Source organism: Parus major, chromosome 2 (genome assembly GCF_001522545.3).
Source record: "Parus major isolate Abel chromosome 2, Parus_major1.1, whole genome shotgun sequence".
In the NCBI taxonomy this organism is placed as follows: Eukaryota; Metazoa; Chordata; class Aves; order Passeriformes; family Paridae; genus Parus; species Parus major.
The window spans coordinates 20161110-20182066 of NC_031769.1; the positions used below are offsets into that span (position 1 = coordinate 20161110).

General features: G+C 38.8%; 1 protein-coding gene across 1 annotated transcript in view; it reads left to right on the plus strand.

The window, feature by feature from the left end:
* Positions 1-20957, plus strand: part of CUBN (cubilin) — a 142050-nt gene that overhangs the window by 62027 nt on the left and 59066 nt on the right. Inside the window, exons 29-34 of the mRNA XM_015618252.3 lie at positions 2014-2195; positions 8539-8713; positions 10324-10505; positions 15693-15849; positions 17533-17649; positions 19915-20028. Coding sequence (XP_015473738.1) covers positions 2014-2195; positions 8539-8713; positions 10324-10505; positions 15693-15849; positions 17533-17649; positions 19915-20028 — 927 coding nt within the window. The remainder of the gene's footprint in view (positions 1-2013; positions 2196-8538; positions 8714-10323; positions 10506-15692; positions 15850-17532; positions 17650-19914; positions 20029-20957) is intronic.

Genomic DNA, 20957 nt, shown 5'->3' on the forward strand with positions numbered 1-20957 from the left:
ACTTCTTTGGTTCCTACATTGAGATGCCCAGCTTGACAGTGTAGCTTTGTGACTGCAGGGCAAGCCATCTCTGGCTGCTCCACGTGCAGCAAGGTGGGGAAAAAGGAGAAGAGCTAAGCCTGTCACAATTCACCTGAGAGTCAACTTCAGCTGTGTAAAAGTTTACCTGGATTAGTGGGAATTTTTTTGTTTAAAAGGTGCTTTTCTGGTCAGTACTGTGTGATGGACAGGGAGAGATCAGTGTTACATAGCTGACATGGTCTCACATCTGTATTTAGATATCTCCTTCTTTAGCTTTGCTCCCTTTCAGACCTGCTGCTTTTTCCTCTCATAGATTAGTGTTTTGCAGTCCTAGAAATCCTATAATCCACTATGAGGAAGTCAAAGTCAGGTTTTCTGCATGAAGCTGAAAGATCTCATGGTAGAGATGATGGTAAATGCTTCTGGGACTTAGCAGCCACAAATTTGGCATGAAAGACATTAAGGAAAATATTTTCACTTAATTGGAGATCTTGATCTACAGCTTCCTGAAAATATGGTGTAAAGCAGAGCAATGGCCTAATACACCTTGTTTAAATTGCAAATTATTCTTAGATTTAATAGAGATTAGATGAGTTTTATGCATTTTTGTGTATGTTGAGCAGATCAAAGGGGCAGCTTATTTGGTTTATGTTATAAAATATCTCCTATAAATAGAGGCTGTGATACAGATGCTATTTATCACTTCTGACATACCACAGTATTTGCCTCTGGGAATATAGAGCTCATGGTTTGTTAGGTGGTTTTATTAAGTATTTTGGGGCTTTGCAATGTGACAGAACCTTTCCTCTGGAGATGAAGCCAAAGAGATTGATGGAGTGTGAACATTACAAAGCTCAAGTGACCCAATAAATTCTGTATAAGCAAAAGATTAGTTCCTAATGAAACACTTGGGGGGCTTGTAATGTAAAGAAGAAAAAAAAAATGCTGCTGGAAGGCAGAGTGGCACACACAAAATTGGATCAAACACAGAATCCATTTTCTTTCTGCATGTGACAGGTACATAGCCACCCTACTGTCTTTTCTAAAGGTAAGGTTTCACTATGAGTGCAGCTGAGCTGAATCTGCCCTGATTCTGGGAGGGCTGCTGTGCCTTCCTACCCTGTTTATGCCTGAACTTGGGGACTGAGTCAGAAATAGCATCTTCCCAGGAATTCATTAAAGAGAGGCTAGTGCTACACTTAGCACATTCCCATAAAGCAATGATAAAACTAGTCTCAGATGTTCAGCTGCTTTGTCCTGTTAAACCAGGGCCTGCATTTCATCCATTGTTTTGCTAATGCTGTTTTGTTTTTTTTCAATTTAGCTCATAGTATGTAAGAACTTAGTAACCCCAGGGTCTGGGGTGTGCTGTTAGCACAATACTTTCTTATCTGAAAAGAAAATACATAACTTTTCAAACATGGCTTGTTTAAAAATTGCACTGTTACAATTGAATAAAAAAGAGAATGTTAAACCCACTAAGTGTCAGAAAGCTGGTTTATCCACTGTGATCTGGCAGCTTGTAATCATGCTCAGTAGGCTGAGGCAAATTGCATTGTCTTTAATTTTATGATTTCTAAATCAGTGGGAAATGGCATTTCTGCAACAATAGAAAGACCTCCCTATGATAACTTAGCTTGTGCATTGTTTGAAGTCAGTAAGAGCTGAGAATGGATCTGATTTAGCTTCCTTGAACTGATAATGTTAGAAGCAAATAAAAAATGTAATTTTTTTCCCATGTCTCAGCAGTCAGAGCAGATGCTGAGGTTTGGTATAAAACATACCAAAACAGGAGGTGAAGTACTACCTGCACAGGCAGTGCAAACAGCTCCAGCCTGCCATTCTCTTCCCAGATTCCCTGTGGCAGAGCAGACCTTCCAGCCCAGTGTACACATTAGTCGATGTAATGGGTGCTACTGCCTGTCCTTATCAGAGCTGTCAGTGAGTTTTTCCAGACCTCCTCACTGACAGGCTGCTTTGCTTTGTTGTCAGGTTGTGGAGAAGAACTCTCTGGCCCTTCTGGTTCATTTCACAGCCCTGGATACCCCAGCAGATACCCAAGCAATAGGGAATGCATCTGGTACATCCACACAGCGCCTGGTAGCAGCATTCAACTCACCATTCAGGAATTCGACATTGAGTATCACCCAAACTGCAGCTATGACGTTTTGGAGGTAAGAACATTAGTTTTACTCCTCTAAAATACACAAGTTATATTCATTTCTGTCTGGAACAGATAATCCCAAGGACTGCAGATGCAGAACAAACAGTTCTTCCACAATTCCCCATTTCTTCTGTGGCTAGAGTTACGTTCAACAGGTATTGTCACAGAAGCCACAATGTTCTTATTATTTTTTGCTTTTATGTCTTTGGTGACTGTATACCTTAATCAATGGTTTTATGCACTATATGCTTCCTAACAAGAGAAAAAACTGCTTTGAAAAATTTAGTCTTTAAATCCCACTTTGTACAAAGAACTCAGTGTAGGGTGCTGTACCATGAGGCTGATTTCCTGATGTAAAGGAAGATGATGGATCACTTACTAACTCAGGTGAGAACTTGTGTAGGGCCTTCCAAGAATGTGGGGAGATTTATAACCCTGAGTGATGAAAATTATGAAGAATCTTTGCACTCAAAAAAAAAAAAAAAAAAGAAGAGGTAATATCCTAGTCACCTTGAGGTGGTGGAATAAGGGGAAAAGAGCCTTTCCAAGGATATTCTGACCCGTAAGAGACCCATAAGACTGGATGACGCTGTTATATATAACATCTTTTCACTCGTGTTGGTTAGCAAACAGGTGACCAATCTCAGCTAACAAAGTTGAATAGACTTCCAGTACAGGAAGAAGGGATAGGAAATAATTTCAGGAAGAACTTTTTTAGAGTTATAGGCTTTCTTGATTGCTCTCAGAGACATTTGAGATCACTAATGGACGTACACTTGTGACTTTTAGTCAATGTTAATACATGGGTGGCTTTTTAAAATTTTTGTAATGAATGCAAAAGATTGATTAAGAGAACTTGTATAACTCTGCTGCAGCCTTTCTTCTCTTCTTCTCCTGGATGATGTAATACAGCACACAGTTAGAAACTTTCTGTCCAGCACCCACTCCTATGCTCATTCTGACTTCTGTAGGATCTGGATGTAAGGAAGTTGTTCCATGAATTCTCCATCAGTAGCATTGGCAAGTATACCTGTGTGTCACATTGCTGACTCCAGAGACTGTGAGTAGGTGATCTGTACTGGCTGGTTTGGGTATTGAAGAAATCAGTTGTATTGCATCTTCATTGTTCTTTGTGCCCAGAATTACCAGATAGAAGGTAATCTGCCTATAAACATCTGTTAAGCCTCTGTTGCCCAGAGGAACCCATTAAACAGCCTCCAAAACGAAATTTGCTGTGGATGACCATTTCTTGAATAGTTTACAAGCAATAACTGCGTCTGCAGATGGTTGCTCAGGAGCTATTGTGATCCAGCAAGAGTACAGATGGCTGGCAACCATTTGTTTGAGAATTTTTTGTCTGGGAAGGTATTTTGCCTAAAACAAATGGAGTGGGTTGCCAGACACCAACTGCTTAAAGACACTGTTTAACAGGACCCTGAAATCTGCTGCTCCATATTCCTGAGCAAGGTATTCACCTTAGGTTTCAGGTTTCCTTTCTTTGCCATTTTCAGCTTAGTTGTTATATTTTGCTTCTTTCCTATCACACTGATTCATCTGCACAGATGCTCACCTTGCTGCTTGAACTGCCCTGCCTTCCTGCCCTCAGAATTGGCATGCTTCAAGTTACTTTCTCCTGACCTTGGTTCATCCAGTTCCCAACACCTGTCTCTGAACTGCTGGCAGTTACCTAACAAAAATCAGCTTATAGGGAAAAATTGGTTCACATTTTAGTGCATGATCAAAGGTCCTGACTACCAGCATAGAGCTTCCCCTGCCAAACTGCAGGCACATGGTGGAGCTTTATGTACTTTGCCACATACATATTTTCTTGCTTTTGTTATAAAATTTATTCATACCATGATTGACATAGTCTGAGCAGAACAAGTGATGACTTGGATTTAGCGGGGGAAAAAAAAGAACATGGCTAGCCATTTTCAGAAGCTGCTTTATCTTTCCTGGAGTTGTCTATCTATGTCCAAGCTGAAAGCCACACATACATTTAAGTTTGCAGAGTGTCACAAAAAAAAAAAAGTTACTGGTGTGCTTTTGATACTGTGTGTTTCAGTGATCACTAAGGTTCCAAAGGTCTTTCACTCACATTATGTTCCTAAAAGTATCCCAAGTATCTCTGAGGTTTGAAGTCTAATTTTTCTCATGGTTATTCTCTTGATTTCACATTTTCCTTATCTCTGAGTAGTAAGTTCTACTGCTTCCTGCTTTCTTTCACATCAAACAATTTTCCACTTTTAATAGGAAGTCAAAATCTGTACTAAGTAGCTCTGCACTCTGCTGTCCCTCCATGTCACATTCACTCTTCTGCCTGAAATAAGATGTCCTGTAATAAATATTTCCCAGCAATCACAAAACTTGCTCTCCTGGATGCATTTAGCATTTGCTTAGGAGCACCCTCATCCCTTTGACCTGGAAGTGAATTTAGGAAATTCTATGAGATATTTTTCATTGCAACACCTTTGTTGCTAACTTCATTTTTATACTATAGTTTCTTGAATATTTCACCCTTGCACATTTGTCTGAAGCATACTTGTTCTTGTAAAAGGCAGTGTCTCCCTTCCTTTTCCTTTAATGATGCTTCTTAAACAAGCTGTCATTTTCATGTCAGTATCCCAGGACTGCAGTATGTTTCATCAAAATTGTGCAATAATAGTTACTTATTTTTTTTTAATGTGAAATCCTTAGGTTATCCCCATGGCTCAAGTGTTTGATGCATTTTCCTTTAATGTTTCTCCCTGTTTCTTTTATGATACTGTTCCAGTCTGTCTTTTTTCATTGCCATCAAATTCCATTTATTTTATAAACATCCAGAAGCAAATTTAAATTGTTCTTACATATATTTTCTATAAATGTTTAATGGAAATAGAAGACATTATTTTGGACACAATTAAAGAATTGAAATAATTTTTAAATGGCTTCTATTGAAAATACATTCATAGAGGAAAATTATCTGCTTTGAATAAGTTATGACACATGATCTATGACATCTTCTTCTTTAGCATGGAACAGATTTTTACAAACTCTAAATATATTCTGCCTCAGCAAGATGTAGCCCTAAGCTGAAAAGGAAGGAAGACTGTCAATCTATTTCACTTCCAAGTCAGATGCTCTGGTCTTCTTATTTAAATATAAAGAAACATCAGGTATTGCCACTGTTCTTAATTCTCTGCAAAAGCCAGACTCTTGCTTTTCTGGAAGTTATATCTGAGCCGGGATCAGTGTTATTCCCAGAAAATCTGTGTCATGAGGGTGACCAACTGCAAAAGAGCAGCTTTCTATTGCTCATAACTTTGGAATGCTGACTGTTAACATTAAATGGAGCTAACAGGGCAGAAGCAAATGATAAGAACAGATTAAAACCATGGGCTTTATGGCAGCGTCCTGCAGCCCTGCTATGCCATGCAATACTACTTTATCTTGGGAATAGGTACTCTGCAGACTAGATGTTTGTATTTTTTTTTTTTTTTTCAGCTCAGACAGCCTATCACTTTATGAACCACACCCCTGAATTCGTTCTTTCCGTCCATTCTCTTTCCCCTCTTTTTTTTCGTCTGGTAACTATTGGTTTTTCTCTTTGTGGCCAAATATAATATTTTATTGTTTTTTGTCATGGAGACACTCAAACTTGTTTTCGTTCCAGCCCTTATGAAAGAAGCTGATTAATTGAACTGGCCTAAAGGAGAAAAGAAAATACACTCATAACCATACGGAGCGTGCCTCTGACTGCTTTTTATGTTGAAACTGTGCAGAAGCTGTTGCTGATTAGTTAACAATGTAAAGGAGATCCACAAACATCAGATTTCCAATTTCAGATTGCAGTATTTATGCCCCATCTTCAATTCTTTCCCAACAGGTCAATTCAAAGTGTTCAGCTTGGGCCAAGCTGGTTTCTGAGGTAATGCTGCAGAAATCAGCAGGGTTTATGTCAGAGCTGGGTTTGGTTCCCTTGCCCATGGTGTGCAGACAGCCCCAGGGATGATATGAGAGGCTGCTCCATGAGACTTATAAGATGCATATTAGAAACTCCTGCTGTTTCCTCTGCCACATAGCTTCCCTAGGCTGGTTTAGATAATTAAGAGCATGTGTTCCTGCTAGATCTCATGCTGTGGCTCTGACTCAGGGAATGTATCACAAACACATTTTAAAATTCACATTTGAACAGACTTCTGACAAATGCAGCAGTCACTGGGCCTCACAAGCAGCCAAGCAGTAAGATTTTTCTGAAGAAACACTGAGCTTCCAGTGGGCAAACAGGCTTCTTCCCCAGACTGTGACAGCTTCATTACAGATTCTGAATCTGAGCTGTGATTTCATCCATACTGACTTCTTTTGAATGGCTTGAGACGATCGAATGGACAGAGGAACCATTATCCATTCAAGTCATGCAGCCTCTGTGCAGAATTTAAAAAAGTTCTGTCTCTGTCAAAATAAAAATGTTTGAGCTATGAAGCCTCTGTTATGAGCCACCAAAGCAAAATACTCTCTTTTGAACATCTAACAGACTATGATGTTTATAGAAAAATTAATTCCTTATTTCTTCGGGGGATGCAAGCCTTAATTCCTGAGGTCTCACATTAACCTGGAGTCACTGAATTTTTTTTCCAGTTAAAACCAAATTATTTCTCTTATATCTCTAACATCAGAGCAGTGTCAGACCCTCTAAGTTAGCAAGCACACAATTAATCAAATTATCTAACAATGCAGTACACTTAGCCCTGGATGTGGGGGGACTACCTCAGCTCTTTGTTAGACTTGCTCAGATATTTAGCTTGGACAGAACACAAACTAGTTCTGGGGTTTATTAAACAGAGCTTATTAAAATATTAAGTTTCCCCTCATCTTGAAGTGATTATAGGAAAAAGGAACATATATAAAGCTGTTTCTAACAGTACTGTCACTTTCTGAGAAAGATGCATAGACAGCTTCTTTTAACTTCTTTGATGTTTACCAAACTATTAATTTTTGGAGAGGACTTGAGGTGCTACTGTTGGAAAATTCTGATGGGGATTTGTTGCCTTGTATTCCTATTCTCTGCTTTTGTTTTTTTGGGGTTTTTGGGGTATTTTTTTGTTTGTTGTTGTTGTTTTGGGTTGCTGGGGTTTTCTGTTGTTAGAACTTGCTGTTATCTAGTTTAGTTTTGGGATTTATACATAATATATGCTTATAGAATTAGAATCTTTCTATACTTGTTTAGTTGCTGAAAGAGAGGAGCACATTCTTTATTTGGTGTATCTTTTTTATAGTTTTCACATCCAAGGTTACTGCCAAGCTGACTTTTGCAGCTGCAGTCCTACCAGGGACATACAGTGGAAGGTGGTAGACTGTTAGTATGGGGTGCCATTTCATTAGCATGCAGGAAGCCAAGAAAATCCAATCATTGAGGGCTCTAGGCACCAAAATCACATGTCAATTGGAAATTGCACTGAGCATGTGTGTTTTCTTCAGTTTTGGGAGAGAAAAGTAGGGAGAAATGGGCTCCAAGACAAATGTAACTCCACCAGTTACAAATGGGCTCAAACTAAAATCCTACATCCCTTCTGGGAAGCAAGAAACAGGGTTAACAAGGCTTCAGCACTGCCACCTAATTCACTTCACGTGGTTAAAAAATTCATTGTAAGTACATAATACTGCTGTGATGTTTAAGGGAGTGGTGGTTCTCTGGTTTATAACTGCCTGAGGCACACTCTTCTGAGTAGGAAATAATTACTCTTGAAAACCAAACCCCATCTTTTGTGGCAAATATGTATGCTATATATATCCTTGCTTCCAAATAATAATTAAAATGTTGTTTACTTGACTCAAATCCTGTATTTTGGATATTTATGCTGCCCTTGAAGTAAATAAAGTTGCAATGCTTTTTTTGTTTTATCAGAAGGAATTACAAAATCTGTTCCCAATTTAAAAATCATCTTTAACTATGCCTCTAAATATCAATGCTGCAAATCATCAGCACAGGTTCCTGCAAAAATAAGAAGTTTGTCTGCACAGGCATGAAAAAAACCAAAATAAATAAATCTGGGTGTGTATGCCAAGAGAAAAAAAGGTGCTAATTCTGGAGGGAAAGGGAAGAAGAATTTGGCCAAGGCCCCAAACAGAAAATTCTGTTTAATACAAGGCTGTTCTCAAATAGTCTAGAATTCTAAACTTGTTTTGTACAGGTGATTCAGATACCAAGTAAGTCTGCAGAGAAAATTACTCCCTTAGCTGCTTTACATTTTAAAATGTTGAATAATTTTCAATACTTATAGACTTTTTCCTCCTAAAAACTAAACAGTTCTCATGTACTCTGTCTGACAGATACTCTCTTTGGAAAACTTTGACAATATTTTTTCCACTTCCAGGTCTTTGGTGGTCCAGATTTCCACTCTCCTAGGCTAGCCCAGCTGTGTGTTTCAAGACCAGCACAGAACCCACTGCGAGTCTCCACCACTGGCAATTCAGCCATTGTCCGTTTTGAGACAGATGAAGCAGTGACAGGGAAAGGTTTTAATGTCTCCTGGCAAGAAAATCCAGGTGGTGAGTATATTGATTAATACCATGAGAAATTCAGGAAGTCTGAGAATCAAGGATCAACCATGCAAGCATTCAAAGTAGTCAAACAGCATAGGACTGAAAGCTGCAAGAGGATTTGGGTGATACTGAATTTGGTAACACTAAGAGATGCTGAAAAACGCACAGAGTTAAAAATTGTCTAACTATCTGAAATCTAGGCCTATTTATGTATTTTGTTTAGGTTTCTTTTCTGTATAAGTAATAAAGACATTTCTGCAATCAGCAAAGGATTTTGCATGCTACCGCTATTTCCCACCTACTTACCCATACAGAGTCCTTTATTCACTGAAGGATGCTTTTGGTTTTAAATAGTAAAGGGAAAAATAGCTGAGAACATGGCTTAACTTGAAGAACTCCGTGGACTAGACCCTCAAAATATTTGGAGTGATTAATAAACATCTGATCTCTGTAAGGTTCATCCACCCCACAATGTGATTATTGAACTACCAGGTTCATAGCCTTACGATAATCAGTAAAGGAAGAGATGCTTAAAAGACTCAACCATGTCTCTACATGGAAATTCTTATAAAAAGGTCAGTTATTGGAAAATATTTGCAGTTAAAAGTGATGTGGGGAAAATTCGTGCAGTTTTGCTTAATTAAGCACACTGATTCATTAATTTGTCAAGGTTTATATTTCTCCTCTCTCACAAGTTTTATGAGAAAGGCACAAGATTTTTTTCTTAATAAAAGAAGTCTACAATAGCCCTTTGAATTAGTCCCTTCTGAGATCTGTTAGCTTATTTTTTCTACTTAGGCCCCCTGAAGTTTTTTTATCCCTTTACAATGTCTTGCCCACTGTACTCCAACCCTCTCTGGCCTCTAAATACCCACTCACCAGAATGCAATAACAGTATAGTTTCTTTATTTTCCCAGCAGGCTGCCTCCACCTACAGCAATCCCAATGCCTTTCTTTCTCCCTCCTCCATATCTTTTTAATATATAAAAGTTAGTTAGTGTTAGTCCTTGAAATCACTGGTACTTTCCAACAGAATCCATCATTCCAGGCTATTTAGATATTCATGAGCACTAGATCTGCTCTGACCAGAGTTATCTGAGGGTGGAGTGCTCAGGAAGCCCTCAGCTCCATAGATAGAGAAGTAAAAATGTGAGGTTTGCAATTGCTGCACTGCTCATGAGCAATGAGGAGCTCCCAGCTTTCAGTAAAGCAGTAATTTTCTTACCCTATACTCAGCTAGGCCTAGTGATTGCTTACTCAGTATGCCAGGTCTCTGGCATTCATATGAACAGTATTTTGGATTGCTTTTACAGTATCTAGGATAAAGGAATACCAGCACTAATGCTTCAGCTTTTACAAGATCTATGACTAGCTTGGGGCTACATTACTCAGAACAGTGTTGTTGCATATTGAATTATAATGATAATGTTATACTTTCCTAAAAGGAATTTCCATTGATTTTTGCTGCACACTTCAACAGTTGTAGAAGTCATCTTACAAAAGCTTAATGTAGGAAATATAAAGAAGGAGGTGTTTTTAGTTTAAAAATAGACGTGGATTCTCACTAAGGATAAAAGAAAAGAGCTTGTGATTAAAACTGATTGTGTCTTTTTCAGGCTGTGGTGGTATTTTCCAAGCTACCAGTGGGGAAATCCATTCTCCAAACTATCCTCAACCTTATAATAACAACACAGATTGTTCCTGGGTTATCCAAGTCGACCACAGCCACAGAGTCCTATTGAATTTCACAGATTTTGACATTGAAAATCACCATTCATGTAACTATGACAATGTTGAAGTAAGTAACAAAAGAAATTTCAAAAGCTTCCTTAATTAATCTGGTGAAATGCTTGCAAAATAACCTCATACATAGATGTCTGCTATGATGACATCCTTTCCAATTATAGTGCAGTTTACCACAGCTTGCTCCAAGCCATAGGATGAACTACTGACATATAGCAGATTGCCCACACTCTGCTACAGACTCAGGAGAGAGGGAGTCTGCATCCAGAGGGAATTGTTGCTAGCTGATTTTCTTTATGTATGCACTGTTTATTCAGGTGCTCTGCAGCTGTCTGTTTAATTGCTACATTAGACCCACTGCTCTCTTTAAAGCTTCACAATGCTGCTGTTTGGTGAAGTTTTGTTGGTGTCACAGAAATCAAATTTCTGCTCAATCCATGCACAACAACAACAACAAATGAGTCTCCTCTTGGCCTTTTGGGAGCAGGGACATGAAATCCTGACCCTTGATGTCAGATTGCACTTCACTCAGTACAAAGGCATGTGTGATCAGTGCTAGTCAGATAAAGCACAGTGGCTGTAGCCCAAAATCCAGCTTTCCTCTCCTTGATAAACTGTCATTCACAAAGAACTCAATTTGGCAGGAGCTGAGACTCTTTTGAAAGCAGCATCAGTTTTAACAGCATTGCCTCGTAAAGCTTTTTTGTACTGAACTAGAAAAAAAATAGGAAATGTGTCCCCATTTTGCTGAGCAGAACTGAAGATTTCATTTGCCCACAAAGCGTCTTTGTACAATGACTGTTTCTTCTTTTTTTTTTTTCCTTCTGGTTATGAAGCATAAGGAAATATGGTTGTGTCTTTTTATTTAAATCATCAACTACATCAGGGGACCTTTGAAGGAGAACTTTCAAATCTTCTGTGCTATGACACAGGAGCAGAAAGTCAAAGTGCCTGACAGAAACACAGGCCATCTGAGATGGTAGTATTTGTATTAATGCAAACAAACCATTTACAAATTAAGGGCTAAATTCTGAAAAGGCCTGATATACCAGTTTCTCTTCTAGATCTGATGCCAAGGGATGTTTTCATGTATCTTAACACTTTGTGGAGTACTCAATTGCATGAGCTCCTTGTGGCTATAAGCACAAGTCTCGCATTAGCTTTACAGACTGGATAGGATGCTGAGTTTTGAATCATTGAAAAGAATCATTCCCTTAGTGGGCAGAGGAGGTGGCTGTACCAGAGCTCTTTGTGTGAACAGAGTCTGCAGACCATGTGCAGTGGCACCCTTGTCCTCCTAAGCTATAGGAGTATCTGTTCTTTGCTTCTGCTTTTTGGTTTTGTGGGGATGATGAAGAAGGAAGTTGCCCATTAGCTCCAGCTGTGCAAACACAACTGGAGATTCAAATTTGATGCAGACATCAATCGTTACCCACCAATTGGAGTGTGGTTTGAAAATTGATGAGCGGGAATGCTGGTTTGAAGCCAAGAGATAGTAAAGGGGTCTGAGGCCTTGGTGTATGGGATAGAGTATTTCAGTGCTCATGTAGGGGAACCAGCAGGGCAAGAAAGAAGTAAATGAGGTTTCTTTCACTCCTGGTATGTCAATAATAGGAGAATCACAAATCACATCACCTAGATGTGATTTGTGTTCACCTTGTTTCAAGACTTGCTATATGCCTCACATGTAGGAGAACAGAGGGAGGGGACAGAATGGCTGGAAAATATAAGTAGATGTCTGACTATGAATGGTTTAGGAATTGCATTCCAAAAGCCATGTAAATGGAAAATACAGACAGCTAAGGAAGCAGGTGGGTTGTTTTTGTCTCCCTAATATAGGAGCAACTACCATGTATGAGTAGCACAGAGGTTCCACCCTTTTCTGTTTCTTGAATTTTTGCTTAGCTGTATGGGTTTTATTTACTCTGTGAGCTCTCTTGGGGCTTCCCTCCGCCCTTGAGTGTGCCAATGGTCATTTCCTTAGCCCTCCCCCTTCTAGATTCACTCATTTTTCCCTGCATTATGACTCAATATTTTATTTTTTTATTTGCAAATATTTCTACCATAAATTTCTTCCTATGTGGAACACGTGAAAATGTATTTTTTTCCTCTAAGATTTTCCATTGCATGTGTGTTATGTAAACAAAGTGGGAGGAGAGAAAATACTTATGACTGCTGCTTCTTGGCTGTGCTGCAACTCCTTAAAGCCTGGTGCATTTTTTAGTTCTGCTCAGTGATTTCAGATGTGAATCTGGGCAGAGATCTCAGTTCAGCCAAATGTATTCTGAGCCTGTGATGGTAAATCATGGGATAACTGCCCTGAGCTCCCTCTAGAGCCAATGGAGGGAGTGCAGAGAGCACATTTTTCATTCATTTAGCTTTCTAAATTTAGCTGAGTCCTCTTTCTGCACCTCAGTTTTCTTTCTTATTTGTTCTCAGAACAGATGACCATCACTTCATCTGATAAATGAGGGTGTATAGCCTTTCTCTAATCTCAGTTATATTATGTAGGAAGCAGAAGATCTTTGAGAAGAGTTTTTTGTTGTCATTATTACCATACTTGAGTAGATTTTTAATTCATCTCTGTGTACCAACTCCTGTGTACTTCTGTCAGGAGAGTGTGACTCTCCAAAATTTTGTTTATTTGGAGGAAAATGGAAGGAGGGGGAGAAATTTTGAATGCACGAGTTGCTGTGTTTTTGGACCATGTTTAACCAATAATGTATCTGATGCTATGCCAGGAGCTCAGGTCAGCAAGAGTTTCAAATATTTTGAGAATGGAGGAGGACATGGCTCAGAAGGCAGTGCTTGTAGCACAAGGTCCTGAAAAGGGGAATGAGAAATAGCTTATCCTGTCCAGTGAGTTTGATTAAGTAAATGTTATTTTTCTTTGCTGTTGCAGTATAACAAGTAAAACACAGGGATGTAGAAATGTAAGCTTCTGGGAGACAGAGAGGAGGTACGATTTCATTTATTCCAGGTGCTGGCAAGGAGGATCTTTCAAGAGAGAACAGTTAGAAATATGTGGAGTTTTTTTGGCTCAGAAGACAAAAATTGACATCTTTTTGTCATGTGTTTGTGCAAAATTCAGGACACATTTGAAGAAGGCAATGAGTCAGTTATGTTCACTGTGGAAAGGGAATTGCTGCTATGCACAATGCAACTGAAAACTTGACTTTTAAATAAGCAGATGCGTCAGTTTTCCTTAGTCATTCAGCCACAAAAATGCATTTCTGAGATGTTTTTAAAATAACTTTAAGAAACTGCAGAGACTCAACTCTTTCCTGTGCTAATGTGTGAATATTGTGGTTTCTGATCTAATTGCAAGCCTGAAATCCTCCTGGTCCTATCCTCAGCTGGACAGAGGCATGCAGATCAAAGGCAGCATTTTACCAGGAGCAGTCAGGCCCTCTCTCTATGCCCTATTGATGCAATGCTTCTTCTCAGTTCGAGCCTTCAGATAAAATCCTCTCTGTCTAGGAAAGACACTGCCTTAATTCCTAAGGGTTATTTTTCTCCCCCCATTCCATGGTTTGTGGTTTTTAACTCCAGGCAGTCTGATTTATGTACAGAATATATGTGCAGAGGAAGAATAAACAGTGCACACTGTGTATTAGAGGGCTGATTGTGGCAGGCTGCCAAGAGAGAAGAAAAGGTTGAATGGATGGATGTTTTTGGGTGTCTTTACCAGGTACTCATTTTAACAGGCGTTGCAGACTTAATATTCCATCACAAGATCCCACACAGCTAGCTAGTGTTCACAGAATCTCAGGCAAATGTTTAATTCATGAGTACAGCATTGACTATGTAGGGTATGTCAGGGGATTAAGCAAGAGTTTTGTCCCTTGTTTCTTAGCTCTGGGGTTTGTTTGAGACAGGTCATCTTTCTCTCAGCTGCTGTTGTTTTTTTTTTGCTTTTTTTCACTAGTGTGTTCAAAGGCTTTGAATACTGGAGGCAGAAGCATTGCATTGTGTTACACAGTCTAGTTAAAAATTTCAAATTCATTGGTGCTGCTTTGCATGGACTTGCTAGAATGTGAGGCATTTTGAACTAAAGGAAGACATACTTAATAAAAAGTACATGTCTTCTAATCTGATGGCATTTGTGTAGCTTTTATATAGCTTTTAGCATCTTGGCTTCATTTTTAGGTGCTCCTATACACATTTTAATCCATATTTTTCTCCATTGTATTAAATGATGTGCATATGGCAGGGCAGGACGTTAATGCTGAAACAGGAACAGAGTTCAATTGCTGTTGCAGCCCAAAGGCTCTTCCTCTGTGGGTCATGCAGCTGTGCTGGGAGCTCCAGCGCTCCTTACTGCTGAAGGCAGGCACTTCTAAGACTGTCCCACGGCTCCAAACAGAGCAGCAACAAATCACTTCTGCTGAGTGCTAGGGAGGATTAATGGGAGACTGAGACTGTGGCCATTTTTCTCTCTCTGTACTTTCTCTTGTCAAAATTTTGATGTTGCTTAAGTTATGAGCTCATTTGTTCTAACTTTTCTGCCCTTCTCTTCCTGATTGTGAAACAGGAAGGAAACAAAATTATCAGCTGTAGGGGGAATAAAAAGAGAAGGAAGCCATTTGTGGTAAAATTAAAAGTGAAGTTTTGTAAACCTATCTACTTTCTTCCTCCTTTTTTTTTTTTGTTTTTTTTTTTTTGTTTTGGTTTGGTTTTTTTACTTTTCTTTACCCTCTGCTCAAAGCACTTCATGTATATGTGTGTAATTCAGCACTCTAAACCTGTTATAAAGCATAGATATAGGCTCTGATCCTTGGTGCCAGATCTAAAAACTATAATCCTAGTGACTTTTTATCCAGAGCCATAGCTCTCATTGGTGTACCAGTTGCATGTTTGAGCCAGTTTGGGAATCTTTACTGAGATAAGATGTAGGGTTTAACTGAATGAAAGCTACACAGGAGCTCATGTTAGCCATCAACAGAAAACAACAAATATATGGGGACATATGGATTGTTAAAGGAGAGTTGCTTCAGTACCCAATACACATGAAAGAAGATGTTTATCTGGAGAATTTCTGTTACAAGGGTCACAGTGGCTTCAACCTGAAATATATGCATTGCTTGGAAATTGCCACATAAGAAATGTACAGTTTGTTTGCACTGCCAATAGCAGGACTATATCACAATCAAGTATGTGAGATATAAGAGAGGGAATGAAATAAAAGTCTTCTCAATACTCCCATTGAAACCAAATACTTCATTTGATCTTTTCATAACAGGTGTTTGATGGTCCTAATAATGAAGCACCACTTCTTAGAAAACTCTGTGGAACACAGCATCCTCCTCCTATCACATCCTCCAAGAATCTGATGTACATCCGACTGCACTCCGATACAACCATCCAGCACAGGGGCTTCAGTGCTCACTTCACTGAGGGTAATTTCATCCTTAATGCATATTTATCTAATCACCACTTTGTATCAGATACAGTCTTTTAGCACAGCTGATAATGGGAAGTGTCAGTTCTGCCCATGCAGCACACCAGTGTGTATCTACCTGGAAAATTTGTTTCCAAATTATAGATGAAAGGCTTTAAAGTCTGAGGATCAACTTAGATTCTTCAGTTGGGAAAAATGAAATCACACTTTTTATAGCAAGGCATCTAGCACACATCAGCTACCTTTTATTCTTCCTCCCTAGAGGGTTAGCTGTCCATAACTGTCCTGAGAAAAATGTTCAACTGGCAGTTTCCACAGACCTAGTGACAAAATAACGTTTTATATGTCCATCCATGCGCATGAATCTGAAAAGCTATAAAAGAATTCTGTGTGGTGCTGTTGATGAAGTCCATGGATTCAGGCCTGCACACCCTGCCAAACATCAACAATCCAATTTGTGGCAGACTAATTGGAATTTTACATGGTTTCCTTTTTAATGAAAAATGACACCAACTGGGCAGAATTTTTCATGAAGTTATATATTATTTGATATCTGGTGATTTGCTTTTACTTTTTCTCAATAATTTGGGAATCAATTTTCCCCTGATACAGACATTTAATTTTTGCAGAGAAAATCTGTTTCTTTCATTTTCCTTTCAGGATTCTTTTCACTATAAATTATTGTTTTTCCCAGAAATGTTTCTTTGTTTGAAAATATTGTTAAAATTATAAAGAAAAGGAGGGTTTTGTATCAACAAAAATTTTGGAAACCCCAGTTACTGAGGTACTAGTTAGCTACCTAATTAGGCATTTCTGGCTAACAGCTGTGAGAGCCTAAACTGTTCAGCTTTCTCAGAACACATTTACTGGATTCAGTACTGCACAAACCATGTCTGGTGAGTGTGTGTTCCCTGCCTGGGATGTTAGAAATCCCGCTTCCCACTTCCAGAGAAAACTCAGTTCACTAAGTCCCATCTCTTGTTTGGTATTTTAGGCAGCACAGCACAATAAATGAACCCTACTCTTCAGTACTCATCTCCCCACCCTGCAGTTGAAAGCAGGTGTGTGTTAAACTCTGACCTGAGCAGTTTTTGAGCAGCCAGTGGGCTCAGAGATGAGGCATGGCAGCACTAAGCACTGTCAGCTGAAGTTCTGCAGTCAGTCAAGCTCTAATGTGTGTGCAACACCTCACACAACTGCAGTTTTGCTGACACAGCTCACAAGAGGATCCTGCCAATGCAATGTGGGGCCACCCTTGGCTGGAAGGTTGTGGACATGGTCATGGTTATGATTTTTTTCTTCCAAGCTGCAAACACACACAAATGACCAGAGAAATGGGTGTATTGCACTACCCTGAACCAAGTTTTTTGGCCCCAAGATATCTCTTCTGGGCTATGAAGAGAAGGAAACCATCAAGTTTGAAGTCACTCTGGCTTCTTACAGATGGTCAACCAGGTGCAGCATGGCATGTGGATTCCAGTCAAGAAAGTGCAGCCAGTGTTGGGAACTAATCCTTAAGCCTCTTCTTCTGATTAAATACTATGGTGAATTTTATTGTCATTTCATGTTGATGTACCATGTTACACTTTGTGCATTCATTTTCACTACAGAATCTAAGCAAGGTGATGTGTATATATAAATATTTATATATGTATCTATATCTTTGTGTTTCATTCTAAAGCATGTGGAAGTTTCATAGAGTCAGATTCAGTTGGGGCAGCAATTTCCTCTCCTCTGTATCCTGCCAAATACCCAAACAATCAGAACTGCAGCTGGATTATTCAGGCTCAGGAACCATGTAAGTAAAAACATCTTTTATAGTTAGTTGGGATGACTAACATCCTCATCTTCTTTTCTGTAATAACAATGCAAAATTCCTCCTTTATTTCTTTAGGAAGTTCTGCATCCTGGTAGTTGGTGAATGTGGCTCTCCCAATCTGTCACAAGTCAGATTTCACTGTAAAGGATTAGTGCATAGTGAGAAAAACAATTTACAGCTTTGTCATCTTAGCCAATTTACTGTGACCCAAGTGTTACAGTTATAAATGAGGTGTTGAATACTATGTGAAGCTGGATTCATTTGTGAGAAAATCTAAGGGTTTACATATAATTAAAGCACTCTAGTATTTAGCCGACCTTATTTTAATTTGCAGTTTTCAAGCTGGAGTTGTGTTACATGAAATCTATGCTGTTAACATTTAAAGAATTAGATTGAATAATGAGAAAAGGTACACAGAAATTTCAATTTCAAACATAAACAAAGGTATATAAAATAAACTGTTGTATTGTGCATAGATACACTCTCAACTATTCATAATTTTACTCAGATTTGTGATTAATCGTAAAACAGCAAATATTTTCCATCAGATACTGCTACTACCTTTAATACCTTCTATTACCTTTACATTGTATAAGATTCCTAAAAACAATTTGTACGTGTTAAATCCTATAATGCTATCCTAATATCCTAATTTTAGATTGCAACTATTCTACTTCAGTTGTACATATTATATTTAGACATTGTTGTTAAAATCCTAAAATGTTTAAATCATATTTATAAGTTTATTTTGCTAGTTTATAAAATGAATGTCAATTTACCAAGAAAATACCAAAACATAAATTAGGAGATAAGCAATTATTTTTTTAGCATAATTACTTATACAAATAGTGTCCCTGAAAAGGACATCATCTGAGCTGTTCATCACCTATACAACATTTATTTTTAGAGACAAACTTTCCCTGGATTCATATTGAAAACTCATACATGACTGCTGTCTCCTGAATTACATGAGTATGAGAGACCATAAAAATGCTGTATAAGAAGTGATGACTTCCTCCACTTACCAGCAGGACCACCCCATGCCTGATGTTACAGCTCCACGTGGCTTCATGACGCCGTCACATGGCATTACATAAATAAATAGCATCCATACATTGCATTGCATACCCATGGCCAATGGATTTAGCCAATGGCAGGCCACAGCAGAGTTCCTGCTCTGCTTTTACTGGGAAGGCCAACATGTCTCCTGCTCTGGCCACCCACTGTGTTTTTCCTTTTTGCTGTGTATCCTGAGGACCTGCATTGATAGCTGTAATTGATTGACCGGACGGGACACAAAGGAGTGAGGAACATGCGTATGCAGCTGAATGCCAGACAGCGGCACCCTGCTGAATGCAGCCTGGGCTCCATGTCTATCATTTCAGCTTATTCAAGCCAATTAAGTGGGCCCAGTGAGAAGCAAAATATTTGTGTCAAATTCAGCTTGGTCAGTGTGGGAGAAAACTTAGTTATCATCTAAATCATGAGAGTCTTTCTGACCCACTCAAACTGCATGGAACCCTAAGGCCAGTAGTAACTCCTGTCCCAGATTGGTGTCAAGGACAGCTTCTTCTTCTGCCAGCTATGACTTCACCTTTGTTTATATCAGACAAGCAAGAGTATTAGGAGAGTCAAAAATACCCTGAATCAGAAATCCTCTTTTTCATGATATAGCCTGCAGTCCAAGAGTGTGGAAAATCCAATTCTGTACAAGTATAGCTGAGGGTAGTTAATGATCCTTTGACCAGTCCAATTGATGAATATGGAATGTTGCAATATGATGAAAGACGTGGCTCTTTCTAAGCCTGGAGCAGGGCACATTTGTCCAGATCTATGGTATAGATCGCCAAGGGACAGCAGGTCATGGGTGTGTAGGAATAAGTTTTGTTTCTGAATGTTTGTAGATTTTCCATGCTTTATTTTTTAAAGTTTTCAGTATATAATGAAGTTGTTCAGAAACAAGGAAACTTAGATCCATTTGAATATGCTAAATCCTGTTCTTCTAATATTGATTGAACTAGAAAGTACTGAAAGGTAGTGGAGAGATTTACCAGACCTGTGCACTAAAGGTTAAGGCACTTATATCAAATTCATTCAATATATAATGAAAAAAACTACTTCAGATTATGTGCTTTATGGGGACTGATTGACTTCAGCAGAAAGAAAGAACATTTGTTTACATATAATTATTTCTCTGTGAAATTACAAACTTCTTCCTAAATTTTTACTTTTTCCTGTTGCCAGTTAACCACATCACTCTTTCATTCACTGACTTTGATATTGAAAACAATGGACAAAACTGTACAACAGATTTTGTGGAGATTTTGGATGGGAATAACTATGAGGCTCCTCTTCAAGGTATTGTACCTTTCCCTTGTGTATTTCATATATATAGGACTACACCCAAGTTAAGCAGGAGAAAGTTTTCTGTTCATGGTCTCCTGCTTCATGGATTTTTTTTCGTAACAGAATCTCCTTGGCCTCTCTGGCCAGAGGAAATTGAGAATGGAGAATAAGTCTTCAGTATGAATGGCAGAGTCCTCCCAGGCTCTGACTATCCTCCTACTAACCTGCAGTTTAGTGTTAACTCCGGCTGCCTTTTCCTTCCTCCTCAGCTGAACAATACTGGGAACCAAGGAATTCAGTTTAAACCTAATTTCCAGTTAACTGCACAAAAATATAACATAGCTCATAAGCACAGCAAATAAGTGCAGTCCATACTAAACACAGGTAAGGGAGCTGCAGACTTCTGGGAGCAGAAAATGGTTTTTCATCAAGCCATGGAAAGCCTAATTTTTTAGCTCTTTCCTGAGTTTCCTACAGCTTTCTTCTGACTTGTCTGGATAGTACCATCCCCTTCAAGTGCCACGAGAAACCTGAAGCAGCAAAATTCAGAGCCCTGGCCACAGGGTAGTCCTAACTCTCCTTGTATCCCTAGGGCTCCCTCTAATTCTATTCTGGAAAATTCAGAATGTCTTTGTCTTATTGTGTTTTCCCTTGCTCTACTTATGTATATGTTCTATGTTGGCAGTGGGGTTGCAGTCAATTTAAATGTTTTGTAACTAGGAGCAGGACTCTTTTTATGTCTCCTATCCTTGGGTTTCACTTGCCAAAAGGACTTTTTAGTACTTAAAGGAGACATGTAAGAAAGATGGGGGAAAACATTTTAGAAAGGCATATTGAGATTGTCATGGTTTTAAGCTAAAAGAAGGTAGATTTCAGCTAGATATAACAAAAAATCTTTTTACAGTGAGGGTTGTGAAGTACTGCAACAAGTTTTTCCTGGA